At 33.5% G+C, this 13,339-nt stretch overlaps 2 protein-coding genes across 2 annotated transcripts; one reads left to right on the top strand and one right to left on the bottom strand.

Moving 5' to 3' along the window:
* The first annotated feature begins 4,455 nt into the window (after positions 1-4,455).
* On the top strand, positions 4,456-12,941 carry LOC131844822 (PITH domain-containing protein GA19395). Its single transcript, XM_059193793.1, has 4 exons — positions 4,456-4,859; positions 6,844-6,965; positions 12,244-12,348; positions 12,698-12,941. Exons 1-4 carry the CDS (start codon positions 4,680-4,682, stop codon positions 12,906-12,908), a joined length of 618 nt encoding a protein of 205 aa, XP_059049776.1. The 5' UTR covers positions 4,456-4,679; the 3' UTR covers positions 12,909-12,941.
* LOC131844823 (uncharacterized) lies at positions 10,110-11,148 on the bottom strand. Its single transcript, XM_059193795.1, has one exon. It carries the CDS (start codon positions 11,132-11,134, stop codon positions 10,724-10,726), a length of 411 nt encoding a protein of 136 aa, XP_059049778.1. The 5' UTR covers positions 11,135-11,148; the 3' UTR covers positions 10,110-10,723.
* Positions 12,942-13,339: the final 398 nt, after the last annotated feature.

Here is a 13,339-nt window from a genome sequence, read left to right as displayed (position 1 = left end):
CTTTGTATACAAAGAGTCTATTCAAAGAGTAAAGTATTTATACCAAAAGGAGTCTATTTTTTAATCCCGGAAACAAAATTAATAGGTATAAATGTCAATTTTTAAAATATTATTATCACCTATAGCAGGGTAGTGCTGTACCTATGATACCGATTTGTTTAATCAGTATCGCAGGTATTAATTTTTAAAAATATATTTTTTTAAAGCTGTTAGAAGGAGATTTGCTTAGAGGTTGACAAAAGAAGTATGTTTGAATATTTGAATTCAAACTGTTTCTGTCGTCGTATTTATGTATCCGTATAACTTATCTATATTATTGTATATATTGCATTAAATGTGTTTTTATATTATATTATCTTGATTAGAAATATATTTTGTTTATCTATTTATTCTACGTTGTTTACTTGGACACCACTATAATTATTCTGTTAAAGGGAGAAGTTCAGAGGTAACTTCCCATATAAAAGCATTACATTACGTTTTCAACAGATTTTTAAAATTTACGTACATAGGTACATACAAAAATGGAAACACTAGTATATACATAGGTATATATTAGTGTTTCCATTATTGTCGTTATATTATACAATACGAAATTGCATTTTTGTGGTTTTGCAGATATAGTAATTTTTTACAGTATTAAGCTACAAACCAACAATTTTTTTCTTTCAAACAGCTAAATATTTAAAATAGGTGTATGTTTGCCATTTAAGATTCCAAGATTAAAAACAAACTATAGAAGATACTATAAAGAAAGAGATGTTAATGGTAAGGTTACTACGGCTACCTTGTTTATAGTCACTCTCAAAAAAACTGAAAAAGTGTGTGTCATATAGGTACGTATTCTATAAATTGTAAATAATAGTGTTAAAGTGTTCGTGTCGTGTTGTGTACCTACTCGCCCGATCCCTTCCAGTGTGTAATACCCGTATCTGCTTCCGTCTCCACCGCTTACAATATTTGGCAATGTTAGAACGAGGTTTGCAATCGATGTCTAGACTGGCTGGTATGGCAGATGAAGTATGTTTGTATATTTGAAAAGAGAGTGTGAAAGTGGAAAAGAAAATAAAATGCTTTATTTGCGAAGGTCCACACAAAGCATGTGACTGTCCGCACAATGCGAGAGAAGCTAAAACTGCTCACACAATGACGGCATTAGCTTTAAAGCATCACCAATCCACATCAAGAGAACACGATGAGACATGGATTATAGATTCTGGAGCATCGACACATATGAGTTCTAGAAGAAATTGTATGTATAACTATGTAGAGGCTAGTAATAAGGTAGAAATATTTTGCACGGATGGAGGTAAGGTATATGGTGAAGGTTTTGGTGTGATGACGAATGAGTCATTAAATATTACTATTGGAGGTGTAATGTATGTACCAAAGCTTGTATCAAACCTATTGAGCGTAAGTAGCCTGGTCAAAAGCGACAAGGTTGTTGTTTTCTCAGAGAATAAGAATGAATCAATAAGAATGAATGTATTGTGAAAGGTAAGAATTGGTTGGAAGGTGTGCTTGATAGAGGTGTATACAAACTAAAATCTTCTTCACAGGAAAGTGCATTAGCGACTACACAAAGCGGAGGCTTGGAGCTATGGCACAAAAGGTTAGCGCATTTAGGAGTACGTAACCTTAAATTGCTAAGAGATAAAATGGCAACAGGGGTAAGTTTCAAGAATGCACCTACTTGCAATTTACAATGTGTAGCATGCCTGATGGGTAAACAAACAAGACAACCATTTCTTAAACATACAAAGGCTACGAGAGCCAAAGAACTTCTAGAGTTAGTTCACTCAGATATTAGTGGTCCAATGACTGAGGAGTCTATCGGAGGTCATAGATACTATATAACATTTATCGATGATTATTCTCGAAAAACTTTTGTATACTTTATTAAGCATAAGAGTGAAGCTTTTGATAAGATTAAACTTTTTAAAACTTTTACAGAAAAACAAACTGGTAAAAAGTTAAAGGTCTTGAGAACAGACAATGGAAGAGAATATGTAAATAATCAAGTAGACGAGTATCTAAGGGAACATGGCATTAAGCGTCAACTCACGAATGCATACACACCTGAGCAAAACGGAGTTGCCGAACGTGCAAATCGCACTATAGCAGAGAAGGCACGTGCGATGCTACAAGAAGCAGGTCTCCCTACTCGTTTATGGGCGGAAGCAGTGAATACTGCAGTCTATTTGAAGAATAGAAGTCCAACAGTTGCAGTTAGAAATAAGATACCTGAAGAGGTATGGACCGGCAGAAAAATTGACCTAAACCACTTAAGAATTTTCGGATGTATGGCCTTTGCACATATCCCAGATGTCAAAAGGACAAAATGGATTCCTAAAAGCAAAGAAGTTATTTTTGTTGGATATTCCGAAGAATCAAAGGGATATAAATTATTCGACCCCTCAACAGAAAATTGTTACGGATCTAGAGATGTCATAGTTTTTGAAAACCAGTATTACCGCATAAACGATGAAAACAAAGAACAAAAGTATACAACCGTCAACCTTGATAAAATTTCAGAGGAAACTGAACAACCCAATGAGAACTTTCAACATGAAGAAGCAGTTCAGGAAGAGGATTTGCAAAGGAATGATGGAGATCATACCGATGCAATCACGGAAACTGAGAATATTGAATACGAAGTTGACCGGTGTACATCTTTTGAAGACAGTCTAATGAAGAACCTACAACCGTAAGTGAAGAAGCTGAAGTGCAAGAAAGGAGATATCCGACTCGAGTAAGGAAACCTGTCCAATTTCCTGATTACGTTACTTACCAAGCGATATCAGAAGATGATCCACTTAATGTTAGAGAGGCACTGTCTAGAAAAGATGCCAAGCTATGGAGAGACGCTATACAGGAAGAACTAGATGCACTAAAAAAGAACAAAACTTGGGTCCTAGTGAAGGCTGACCAAGCGAGTAACATTGTTGATTCGAAATGGTTATTCCGAATCAAAAAGGAGGCGGGGAATAAAACTCGATACAAGGCCCGCTTAGTTGCCCGAGGCTTCAGTCAGAGGAAAGGCATCGATTATGATGAGACATTCTCCCCTGTAGTGCGACATAGCTCACTGAGACTGTTGATAGTTTTGGCTGCGCAAAATGGTCTACAGATAGACCACATGGATGTCAAAACAGCTTTCTTAAATGGTAATCTCAATGAAGTTGTTTATATGAGGCAACCACCAGGATTTGAAGAAAAAGGTAAAGAGGATTATGTATGTCTATTAAAGAAATCTTTGTATGGTTTGAAGCAGGCACCACGTTCCTAGAACCTGAAGTTAAATACCGAGCTAGAGAGCTTAAACTTCAAGCGTTGCAAGAATGAACCCTGTGTATATACAAGAAGAATAGAGAAGAATTCTATCATCCTTATAGTATATGTAGATAACATTCTTATCCTGTATAATAATTCACAAGAAATGCAAAAGTTAAAAGTGACTTCATGTCAAAATTTGAACTGAAGGATTTAGGAAAGGCGGAGTTGTTCTTGGGCATGAGGCTCAGACAAGAGAGCGGCCGCATTAAAATAGATCAGGAAGAGTATATAGAAAAACTCTTACGCAAATTTCGGATGGAAGACTGTAAACCAGTCCAGCTGTTCCTGGTCATCATCATCATCATCGCAGAGAGAGGGTCCTGCATCCAATGCCTTCCCGCGAACCAGATCGTCGGTCCAGGCCTGAGTATGCGTCTTCCGGTCCGTGGTCGCCATAGAAAAATCTCTTACGCAAATTTCGGTTCTTCTGCGGATGGAAGACTGTAAACCAGTCCAGCTGTTCCCATAGGTCAACATTTTATAAAACCAGACAATAAGCATAGGCCAGATGAGAAAGTTCCATATAGGGAACTTATAGGTTCACTCATGTATCTTGCTGTATGTACAAGACCCGATATTGCACACGCAGTGAATTTTATGAGTCTATTTTGCAGTTGTTTTGAGGTAACTTCCCTCACAATTATTCCCTTGTAATTTAACGAGCATCATTAAGAAGCCGGAAACACTTGCATCCTATGATGCCCTGGCTAAAAGTATTATTTATAAGTTAAAACAGCTTAACAATACCTAAGTGTACACTACATATTTGCGAAAACTTTTTATTATTAAATTTCATATTTAAATATTAAATCTATTATATACTTTAATATTTTATGTATAATATATATGTAATTATGAAAATATGTATAATGTATATTACATTATACATATTTTCAGTACATTACAGTGAAAACTTCTAATAAATATCCCCTGTATCTAATCGCAGCGGGAGCCTAAGAATTTTTAAATCAAATATATACGTCTAAAAAAAATAAACCGTGGAACAAATAAAGGAAAAAAAAACCGAATTTCAACTCGAGTTATGTTTATTACGAGTTAGCACATCTCTACTGAAGATCGCAAATAGCTGGTATTAGAAGTAATGTTAAATGTGTCTTTGATAAAAAAAACAGGCTGTAATTTAACTAGTTTAACTGAAAACTACGGCTGTATGGGCTTAGACTCTTTAGCCTTTCCTGTAAGGAATAATAAGGATAAAAAAACTTTATAATTTTGTCCTGTCACATTTTAATATTTATTTAAAAATAATAAGAAAGTTTAATGTTATCCCTTAAAACTTCATTTCACTTGTAATTTTTCATACCATCACCATCAAAAGCAGTATGTCACACGGACATTGTCACGATCACGACCATGATCATAGTAATTCCGAAGATATCGGTATTAACTATAATTTATATGAAAAAATAGACAAAGAAAATTTGCAGTGTTTAAATGAAACTGTAGATGGTTCTGGGAAAACCGTATTTAAATCATGGGAGAGGAGACTTGATTTAACAGAGGTATGTTTTTGTAAAAATTTAACATCGAAAACAACAATGTAAACATAGTTTACACGTTTCCATTCCACACCAGAATAATAAGTTATTTTGTGTAATTTTTTAGAAAATACTAAACAATCGCGCTATGTGCGCGTAAATGTGTAAAACAATAAGATTGAAAATATGTTATTAAACTGGCAACAGTGCAGGTAGTTTAAACATTTGTTTGTTTTTTTTATTTTATTCGTTAATAACTAGTAGTGCTTGCGACAATTTACGGGAGTATATTTTTGATAGTTATCTCTTCATTATAAATGAGGATCTTTTATGACATCTATTATTTTACTAACAAATTAATTCTTAATTAAAAATCTATAAAAAAGGATATGTATATATCATACAATTTATCCAAGGAAATCACATAATATTCCATGATTGTTATTATCGTATTTAAGACGTTAAAGGCTGTATTGAAAAAAAAAATACTCAAATAGGGACCCACATTTTTAATAATAAGTTAATTACATACTTAATTTTTTAAATATATTTTTAATGTACTCTACCTCTATCTCTACCTCAAATTATTATTTGAGGTAGACATTATTGAACCCCTAGAATTATTTAAATTAAAGTGCCCAAGGCTGAATACTTGGTCTCAACCTGTGAATTCACTTTCATTACGGAGTAACCCACTAGTGGGCATGCTGCCTTTAACATGTTAAAGAATATATTATTTTTAAGTTATGGCCTTCTGCTTGGATCATTAAAGAAAATTGTGATTATAGAATAGAAAATCATTTATTCAAATAAACTTAATTTAAGCACTTTTGAATAGTCAACATTTTTTTTAAATCTACCGCTTATTCGGAAAGCTCTCTCATCACAAGAAGAATAAGCAAGAAACTTGTGTGTTGCTCTTTTAAACAATCCTTGTAAGTTCACATTTTACAAGTCGAAACGTGTGAATACAAACTACCAACCAGCACTAATTTATTTAGGCTCAAATATAAAAACACAATAAGATTAAATCAGTCGTAGTGATAAGAGCAGACCAGTCCCTACAAGCAGCACTCATTCACGAGTATGACAGATGAGCCAGCCATCACTGCGCTCAACCATATTTTTGGGAGCCCAATGACCCAGCCCACCACGCCGCCGCATGTCTGGACATTTTAGTGAGCATGACTACTCATTCCACTCGACCACGTCACAGCTACAAAAATTACTATATGATAGTTACAGTATTCACACTTTACATGAGGATGCATGCGGCAATCAATACAAAAGCCGCTACGCTATCATATATCAAGAAAGCAGTATGAAAAACAAATTATAATGTTGTCCGCAAATAAACTTATACTTGCTATATATTGCTATCATCTATAAATTCATCTATCTTATAATAGGCTTTTTTACATAACATTTGTTTAATATAAAGTTTGACTTGCCTCTCTGTCAGATTTAGCATAGATTCTGGCAGTTTATTATAGAATCTTACGCAATTACCATAAAATGAATTACTAACTTTGTGTAGACGGCATTTAGGTAAAATTAACTTATTTTTATTGCGTAAGTTTCTACTTGTACAGTCTTTAAGTTTCTTGAAACTATCTAAGTTTTTCCTTGTATACATAATATTTTCATAAATGTACTGTGAGGCAACGGTGAGGATATTTGATTGTTTAAAGCATTGACGTAATGACTCTCTAGAACCCATAGCATAAATAGAATGTATGGATCTCTTTTGTAAAATAAATATAGTATTTATTATTATATGTATCTAAGTTCTCTGATCCTAAATAAAAATACTACATTAGCGAATACAACATATAAATTAGTTTGTAGTATTTACATGATAGGTATTAATTCAAACAAACAATAATTCGCTATGTGTGTTATTTCTTTTAATAGAAATTAATTAATGTACAAATTGTCTCAGGACTTCTATTACAGCTAGTATGAATTTTTACATGAGTAAATATTTGTAAAATTATACATTTTTTAGTTTGTTGAGAGTGATGCAGATGAAGAGTTATTATTTAACATACCATTCACAGGAAATGTGAAACTCAAAGGCATAAGAATAGCATCAGAAGATAACGAATCGCATCCTGATAAACTACGATTGTGAGTGCTTATTGGTTTGTACTTTATTCAAATGTAATGTGTCAAAATAACATTAATTAGAAATAAATGTTATTTTAACCTTTATTTTAATACAAATGAACTCTTCTCATAAGACCTCACACTTATATTATTAGTATAAGTAGTAGCACTGTTTTGCAAAGAAAGTAAAAATACTTATGCCCTCGGACTAGTCATATCTGTCAGGCAGGAGATGACAATCTTCCACAGGTTTAGAGTGCCCTCTGCACTCACCTTCGTTTTCGTCGCGTGAAATTAAAGGCCAGTTGTGGCCAATAACACTACTGTCATTACCCACTACTGGCTTTATGATTAGTCTGGTATATAAAGATAAAGATAAAGAAGCTTTTTTTTCTACATTCCTGTTCATTCATATTATTATATTATACTATAAATTTATTATTATTATATATAATTTTTTTATTATTATTATTTGTTAAGTAGTTTAATTTTTTTATATTTAATTATTAATTTCATTTTCTATATTATATCCCGCAGTACAGAGTGCCTTATAGCAAAGGCCTCCTCTAATTCCTTCCAGTGTACTCTATTTTGGGCTGCTCTTCTCCAGTAGGGGCCTGCTGTCAGCTTGATTTCATCCTCCCAGCGTCTCTGTGGTCTACCTCTTTTTCTTTTTGTTTCCCTTGGATACCATTCAGTTACACAAGTACTCCATTTTTCAGGTTTGCTTCGAATCATGTGCCCAGTCCATCTCCATTTTTGTTGGTCTATCTGTACAAGAATGTCTGTCAAGTTAGTTTTTGCTCTTATATCCTCACATCTGTGTCTGTCTTTTCTGCTTATCCCTAACATACTTCTCTCTATGGCTCTTTGACATCTTTGCAATTTCTCCCACTGTTCTTTGTTTAAGGCCCATGTTTCGCATCCGTATGTCAGACACTGCAGAATGCAAGTATTAAATGTCTTTCTTTTTGTTGACAGTTGTATGTTCTTGTTTTTATTATCTCTCTCAGAGACCAGTATCTCTTCCATCCACTGGCTATTCTTTTGTTTATTTCTTTATCTGTCTGATCTCTAAAAGACACCACTTGTCCCAGGTAAACATACTCTTCCACATACTCCAAGCACCCACCGTCCAAACCAACGTCAATCTCCATTGAGTTGGTTAGGATCTTGGTTTTTGCAGTATTCATTGACAGACCCACTGTTTTGCTTTCGTTTGACAGACTTTGAATCATTGTTTCGAGGTGTATAGGACTTTCTTCGAAGAGTACAATGTCATCTGCAAAACTTAGGTGAGTCAAATAGGATCCATTTATATTGAGTCCAAAGCCTTCCCAGTTCAGTTTACGGCAAATGCTTTCCAAAACAGCTGAAAATATTTTTGGGAGATAATGGGAGTAATGTCGTACTCCTTTATTTATTGGGAATGAACCACCCAAGGTTTCTAATTTTATTTTGGCTTTGCTTTCTGAATATATATTTAGTATTATTTGTATATAAGAGTAGTGTATGCCTTGTTGTTGTAGAGCTTTCCATATATAGCTATGTTTCAGACCATCAAATGCCTTTCTATAATCAATAAAAACGATATACAGAGGTTTGTTATATTCGATGTATTTTTCTATTAGCTGTTTTATAGTGTGGATGTGGTCGATAGTAGAGAAATTCTTACGAAAACCTGCCTGTTCTATAGTCTGGTTTTCATCAAGCTGTTTTGATATTATGTCTAAGATTACCTTTGCAAATACTTTGTACAGATTCGACATCAAACTTATAGGCCTCTAGTTTTCTATGTCATCATTTGTCCCTTTCTTGTGTATAAGGATTATGTGAGATTCGCTCCACTGAGATGGTATCATTTTTGTTTTTAGTATGTCATTAAAGATCAACATAAGTAAAGGTATTATTTCCTTCATGGCTGCCTTTATTACCTCATTTGGAATGTCATCGGGTCCAGGTGCTTTTTCTGGAGGTAGGCTTCTTATTGCTTTAGCTATTTCCGATGGTAGGATTGTGGGTACTTCACTTTCTGCCTCTCTTAATATTCTAGACTCCTTTTCTAGCACTGTATTTATTTTATCCTTATCAGAATATAATGTTGTATAGAATTCTGTAGCTATTTCTTTAATTAGTTTTCTGTCTCTTTCGCTTTTTCCCTTCTTTTTGAGGTTTGGTATCCATTCTTTACCATATTCTTTAAGTTCTTTGAGAGCTTTTTTTACTCCGCCTGTTTTTTTAATATGTTTTTCCAACGTTTCCTGTCTGCGTTTTCTTCTGTCCCGTCTCATATTTTCTCAATTTTCTTACTTATCTCTGCTATCTTTCTTATTCTTTCTCTTTCTGTTGTATATGTATCTTTACTTAGACTTTTACGTTCTGCTATTAGCTTGTAAGTTTCTTCGCTGAATTTGTTTCTGTTAGGAGTGACTCTCCTTCTTCCAGTTGATTGTTTAAGTTTTAGTTCCATTTTATTATATCTATCTAATAGGTTTAGGCCTTCGTATCCTATTTGCGTTAGAGACATAAGAGTAAACTTGTGTGGTACTCCAGAAGTAGGTCGTTGGTTGCAGTATCTATTTATTTTATTTTTATTAAATTTAGGCCTGGGTATCCTGAGGCAACTTCTTACCATGTGGTGATTAGTGTTGAAGTTTAGGTTTCTTATTATTGTTGTATCACTGAAAGCTTTGGGATGGTTACAACAGATATAATCAATTTCATTTTTGTACTTTGCATCCGGGGAGATCCAAGTCCACTTGTTGTTTTTCTTCTTAAAGATTGTGTTTAGTATCGTAAGATTGTGTTCCAAAGTGAACTCTATTAGTTTTTGCCCATTGCAGCTCCTTTTTCCGTAGCCATATTTTCCAATTATAAATTCTTACTCTGTTTGTTTTTCTCCTACTTGAGCATTAAAATCTCCCATTACTACAATATGATTGTTAGAGTACATTCCAATTGTTTCTGAGAGGTCATTATAAAAGGAGTCTACTACTGACTGTTCGGCCTGTTCGGTAGGTGCATATATTTGTATTATTACCCACTCTTTCAAATATGTAGGAATTTTGAGCCGAACGACAGCTATTCTATCTGTGACACCAATAAATTCGATTATGTCTCTCTTATAATTATTTTTAATGAGAAATCCTTCTTCTTTGCCTTTGTAGTACATGACATAATCTGAATTTTCTACTATTCCTTCCCCCACGCGTCGCATTTCACTGATACCCAATACATCCCAGTTGAGATCTTCTAATGCTAGTTCCAATTCTTGTAAGCTTTCTATTGTCCTCAGACTTCTAGTGTTTAGAGTACATATGTTGAACTTTAAGCTCCTTTGTTGAAGAATTAGAGGGTGTTGGTCGCACACCCCACGGTGACCAGCCGGAGTGGGGTTTTTGTTTTTTTGATTTATTTTTATGTTTGTTTTATTTCGAAATCCTGCACTTTGGTAGGGATCTTTTACTAATTGCTATTGCTTGTTTTCTGATATTTATTTTGGTTTCTTGTTAAAATAATCCATGACTTTATTTATTTTTTGAGGATTATGGGATATACTGGTAGATGGAGCATTTGGTGAGCATGGTTCTGAACGTTTCCGCTTGTCTTTCTGTGTCTCGTTTACGACAAGTTTATCGTAAGATATATAGTCTTTCTTTCCTTTGGCAATTTATTCTTGCTTTTTCATTTTTAACTCTTTACGTTTTAACAAGATATCCTATGGGAAGTCTTCGGTTACATATATGTTTTTCGGGAACTTACTTTTATTTTTAAGAATTTCAGTTCTTCACACATATGGATGTAAGGGTTAAGGTTATCAAGATAGGTCTAATTTTTGACTCCTTCTTTTTACCCAGTCCCTGTACTCTGCTTAGCTCCCACTTGTCCCATTCCTGTAGGGCCGTTTCTACGCTCAGCTTGTTAAGAGTTTCCACAACTAATTCTTGAAGCTCTGTATAGTTCTCTTCCTTTTCAGTAACGCCATGCAGTATTATATTGTTTTTTCTAGTTTGTTTTTCCATTTCAAGAATCTTCACCTTCAATGATTGTACCTCCTGCTTCAATTCTTTATTTTCTATAATCAATGGTTTTATTTTCTCATCAATTGTTTTTGATATTTCATTGGTCTGTTTATGTAGTTCTTCTCTCAGTTGGTGTAATGTTATCACCGCGGTATTTTGGCTGGCCATTATGGATTTCTACGATTTGGTAGTTTAGCTTTTATGTTGGAAACACTATGAAGTAGTTCGGACTAATAGTTTGACGTTTTATGTCTCTTTCAATGTCAGTTGTCAGACTTGTCAGTGATCGTTTCCTTGTGATAGTTGGCAATTTATGAATTTTGATCGTTAAATATTTTGTTTTCGTATATGTGTTGTTATATATATATATATATATATATATATATATATAGTCGTTTTACTTGATTTTGAAGTTTTTTGCTTGGTCGCAGTGTTTATTCTTTTGTTTTAACCATAATAGAGTTGGAGTAGTTTTAAGCTTCTATTTTGCACCACAATAAACCACTAATTTGCGCGATAAATCACTATATTTTAATTTTGATTGCGGAACAGTTTTGTGTACGTGATTTTTTGACAGATCCCAAACCGGAAGTCCGGTCTGGTATATAAGACTATTTAAATTTCATATTAGAAACAGTAGTTTCTGAAAAATTCTACCGTGTCAGACAAAATATCCGACAACATCATCATCACCTCTAAAGATTCTCCTTTTATTATATAACTGGTATGAGAAATTAGGTGACAGGCCATTCAATGGTAATTCGCTGCCTAAATATTATATACGAGTAAACTCTGGGTACCGTGTACTCTTATTGCCATACCTCACTCTAACCGAAACACAGCTTACAAAGAAGCGGTTTTGCGACTGAGTAAGACAGAGCTGGATGACTCCTACTAATCCGTGTAGACGACTTTGAACAAAGTCTAGCTCTGATTTCGATGACAAGAATTACTGCGTATTTTAATTAGTTTTATTTATTAGACGTGTCGTCAGATAACAACTAGTTTATTGTATACAATTGATGAGATTAATTCAGTAATTACAGATAGTCTCAAGTACATGTTGCGATAAGAATATAACAATATTATTTAACTGTGCCCTTGGTTTCATCTGAGTGAAATTTATAGGCTATTTGTTATTCTGATGTATAAGAATATCACTGCAAGTTTTAACAAAATCCGTTCAGTAGTTTGTGCCTTAAAGAGTAACAAACATCTATTCATACTCATAAACTTTCACATTTACAACATTATTAAATTATTTACATAAATTTCAGATATAAAAATAAACCAAATATGACATTTGACGATGTGTCTATGGAACCTGATCAAGTGTTTGATCTTCAAAAAGATTGTGAGGGACTTCTAGAGTATAATCCTAAGTGAGTTACTTGTTAGCAAATTACTTTTATTTGTTAAGACTACCACCATTTTTAAATTGAGTTAAATGACTATAGATATTTAAGAACATTGACTACCATGGTGGTCGAGCTATTTACATTATCTTTTGTACTGTTACAGTGGTCGAAATCAGAACATAAAGAATTTTAAGCCCCAGATTTTATGAAAATCTGCATAACAATAAACAAAACTTTATTTACTTTAATTATATTTATATTTAATTCTCTGCATTCCTTTACCATACGTATGTTTCATAAATAAAAAATCGCCATTGTTGTTTTTCCGTAGATATAGGTATGCAGATTAATAATATAATAATTATTTTTTCAGGATTGTTACATTTTCTTCAGTAAGTCATTTAACTATGCACTTTCCTAGTAATTATGGTGCAGAAAATACAAAGATATATTATATAGGATTGAAGGGGGAATGGTCTCCGGGTCACAAGCATGGTGTCACTATTTGTACATACGAAGCCAGACCAAATCTTGATGATCATAAGTTAAAACATCTCGATTCGATTACCAAAAGTATAGATTAAAATATCACAAATAATAGTAATAAAATCATAATATGGCATATATTGTATTTTATTGTTAATCATTCATATAAAATAAATATATATTGTTATATAGGTATACTGTATTGTGACACTTTTTATGTTCGGCAAAATATATAAAAACAAATTCAAGAACTGAAACTCAAAACTGATTAAATATTTAAATTGCTAAATATTTAATCTGTAGTTCAGTTTCAATGTTAGATTAAACTGAAAAGTTAGATTTTAACAATGTTCTCTTCTGACATTGTTAGCCGTGATCTCCGGGTTATGTCATGCCGCTTCTTTTATACGTTAACACAGATTTTTTTATGGTGCACCCACCTGCGCTAACGGTTTACGCTGGTGGGGCACCAGTGGAGGATAATAAGATGAGCATGAGGTCAGGTCAGTTAGCCCATTGTGACAAATTC

Source organism: Achroia grisella, unplaced genomic scaffold, assembly GCF_030625045.1.
Source record: "Achroia grisella isolate CSIRO2021 unplaced genomic scaffold, CSIRO_AGI_Agris_v1 utg4131, whole genome shotgun sequence".
NCBI classification, from domain to species: domain Eukaryota; kingdom Metazoa; phylum Arthropoda; class Insecta; order Lepidoptera; family Pyralidae; genus Achroia; species Achroia grisella.
Note: the sequence above shows the minus strand (reverse complement) of the source record. Positions and strands in the feature narration are given on the sequence as shown.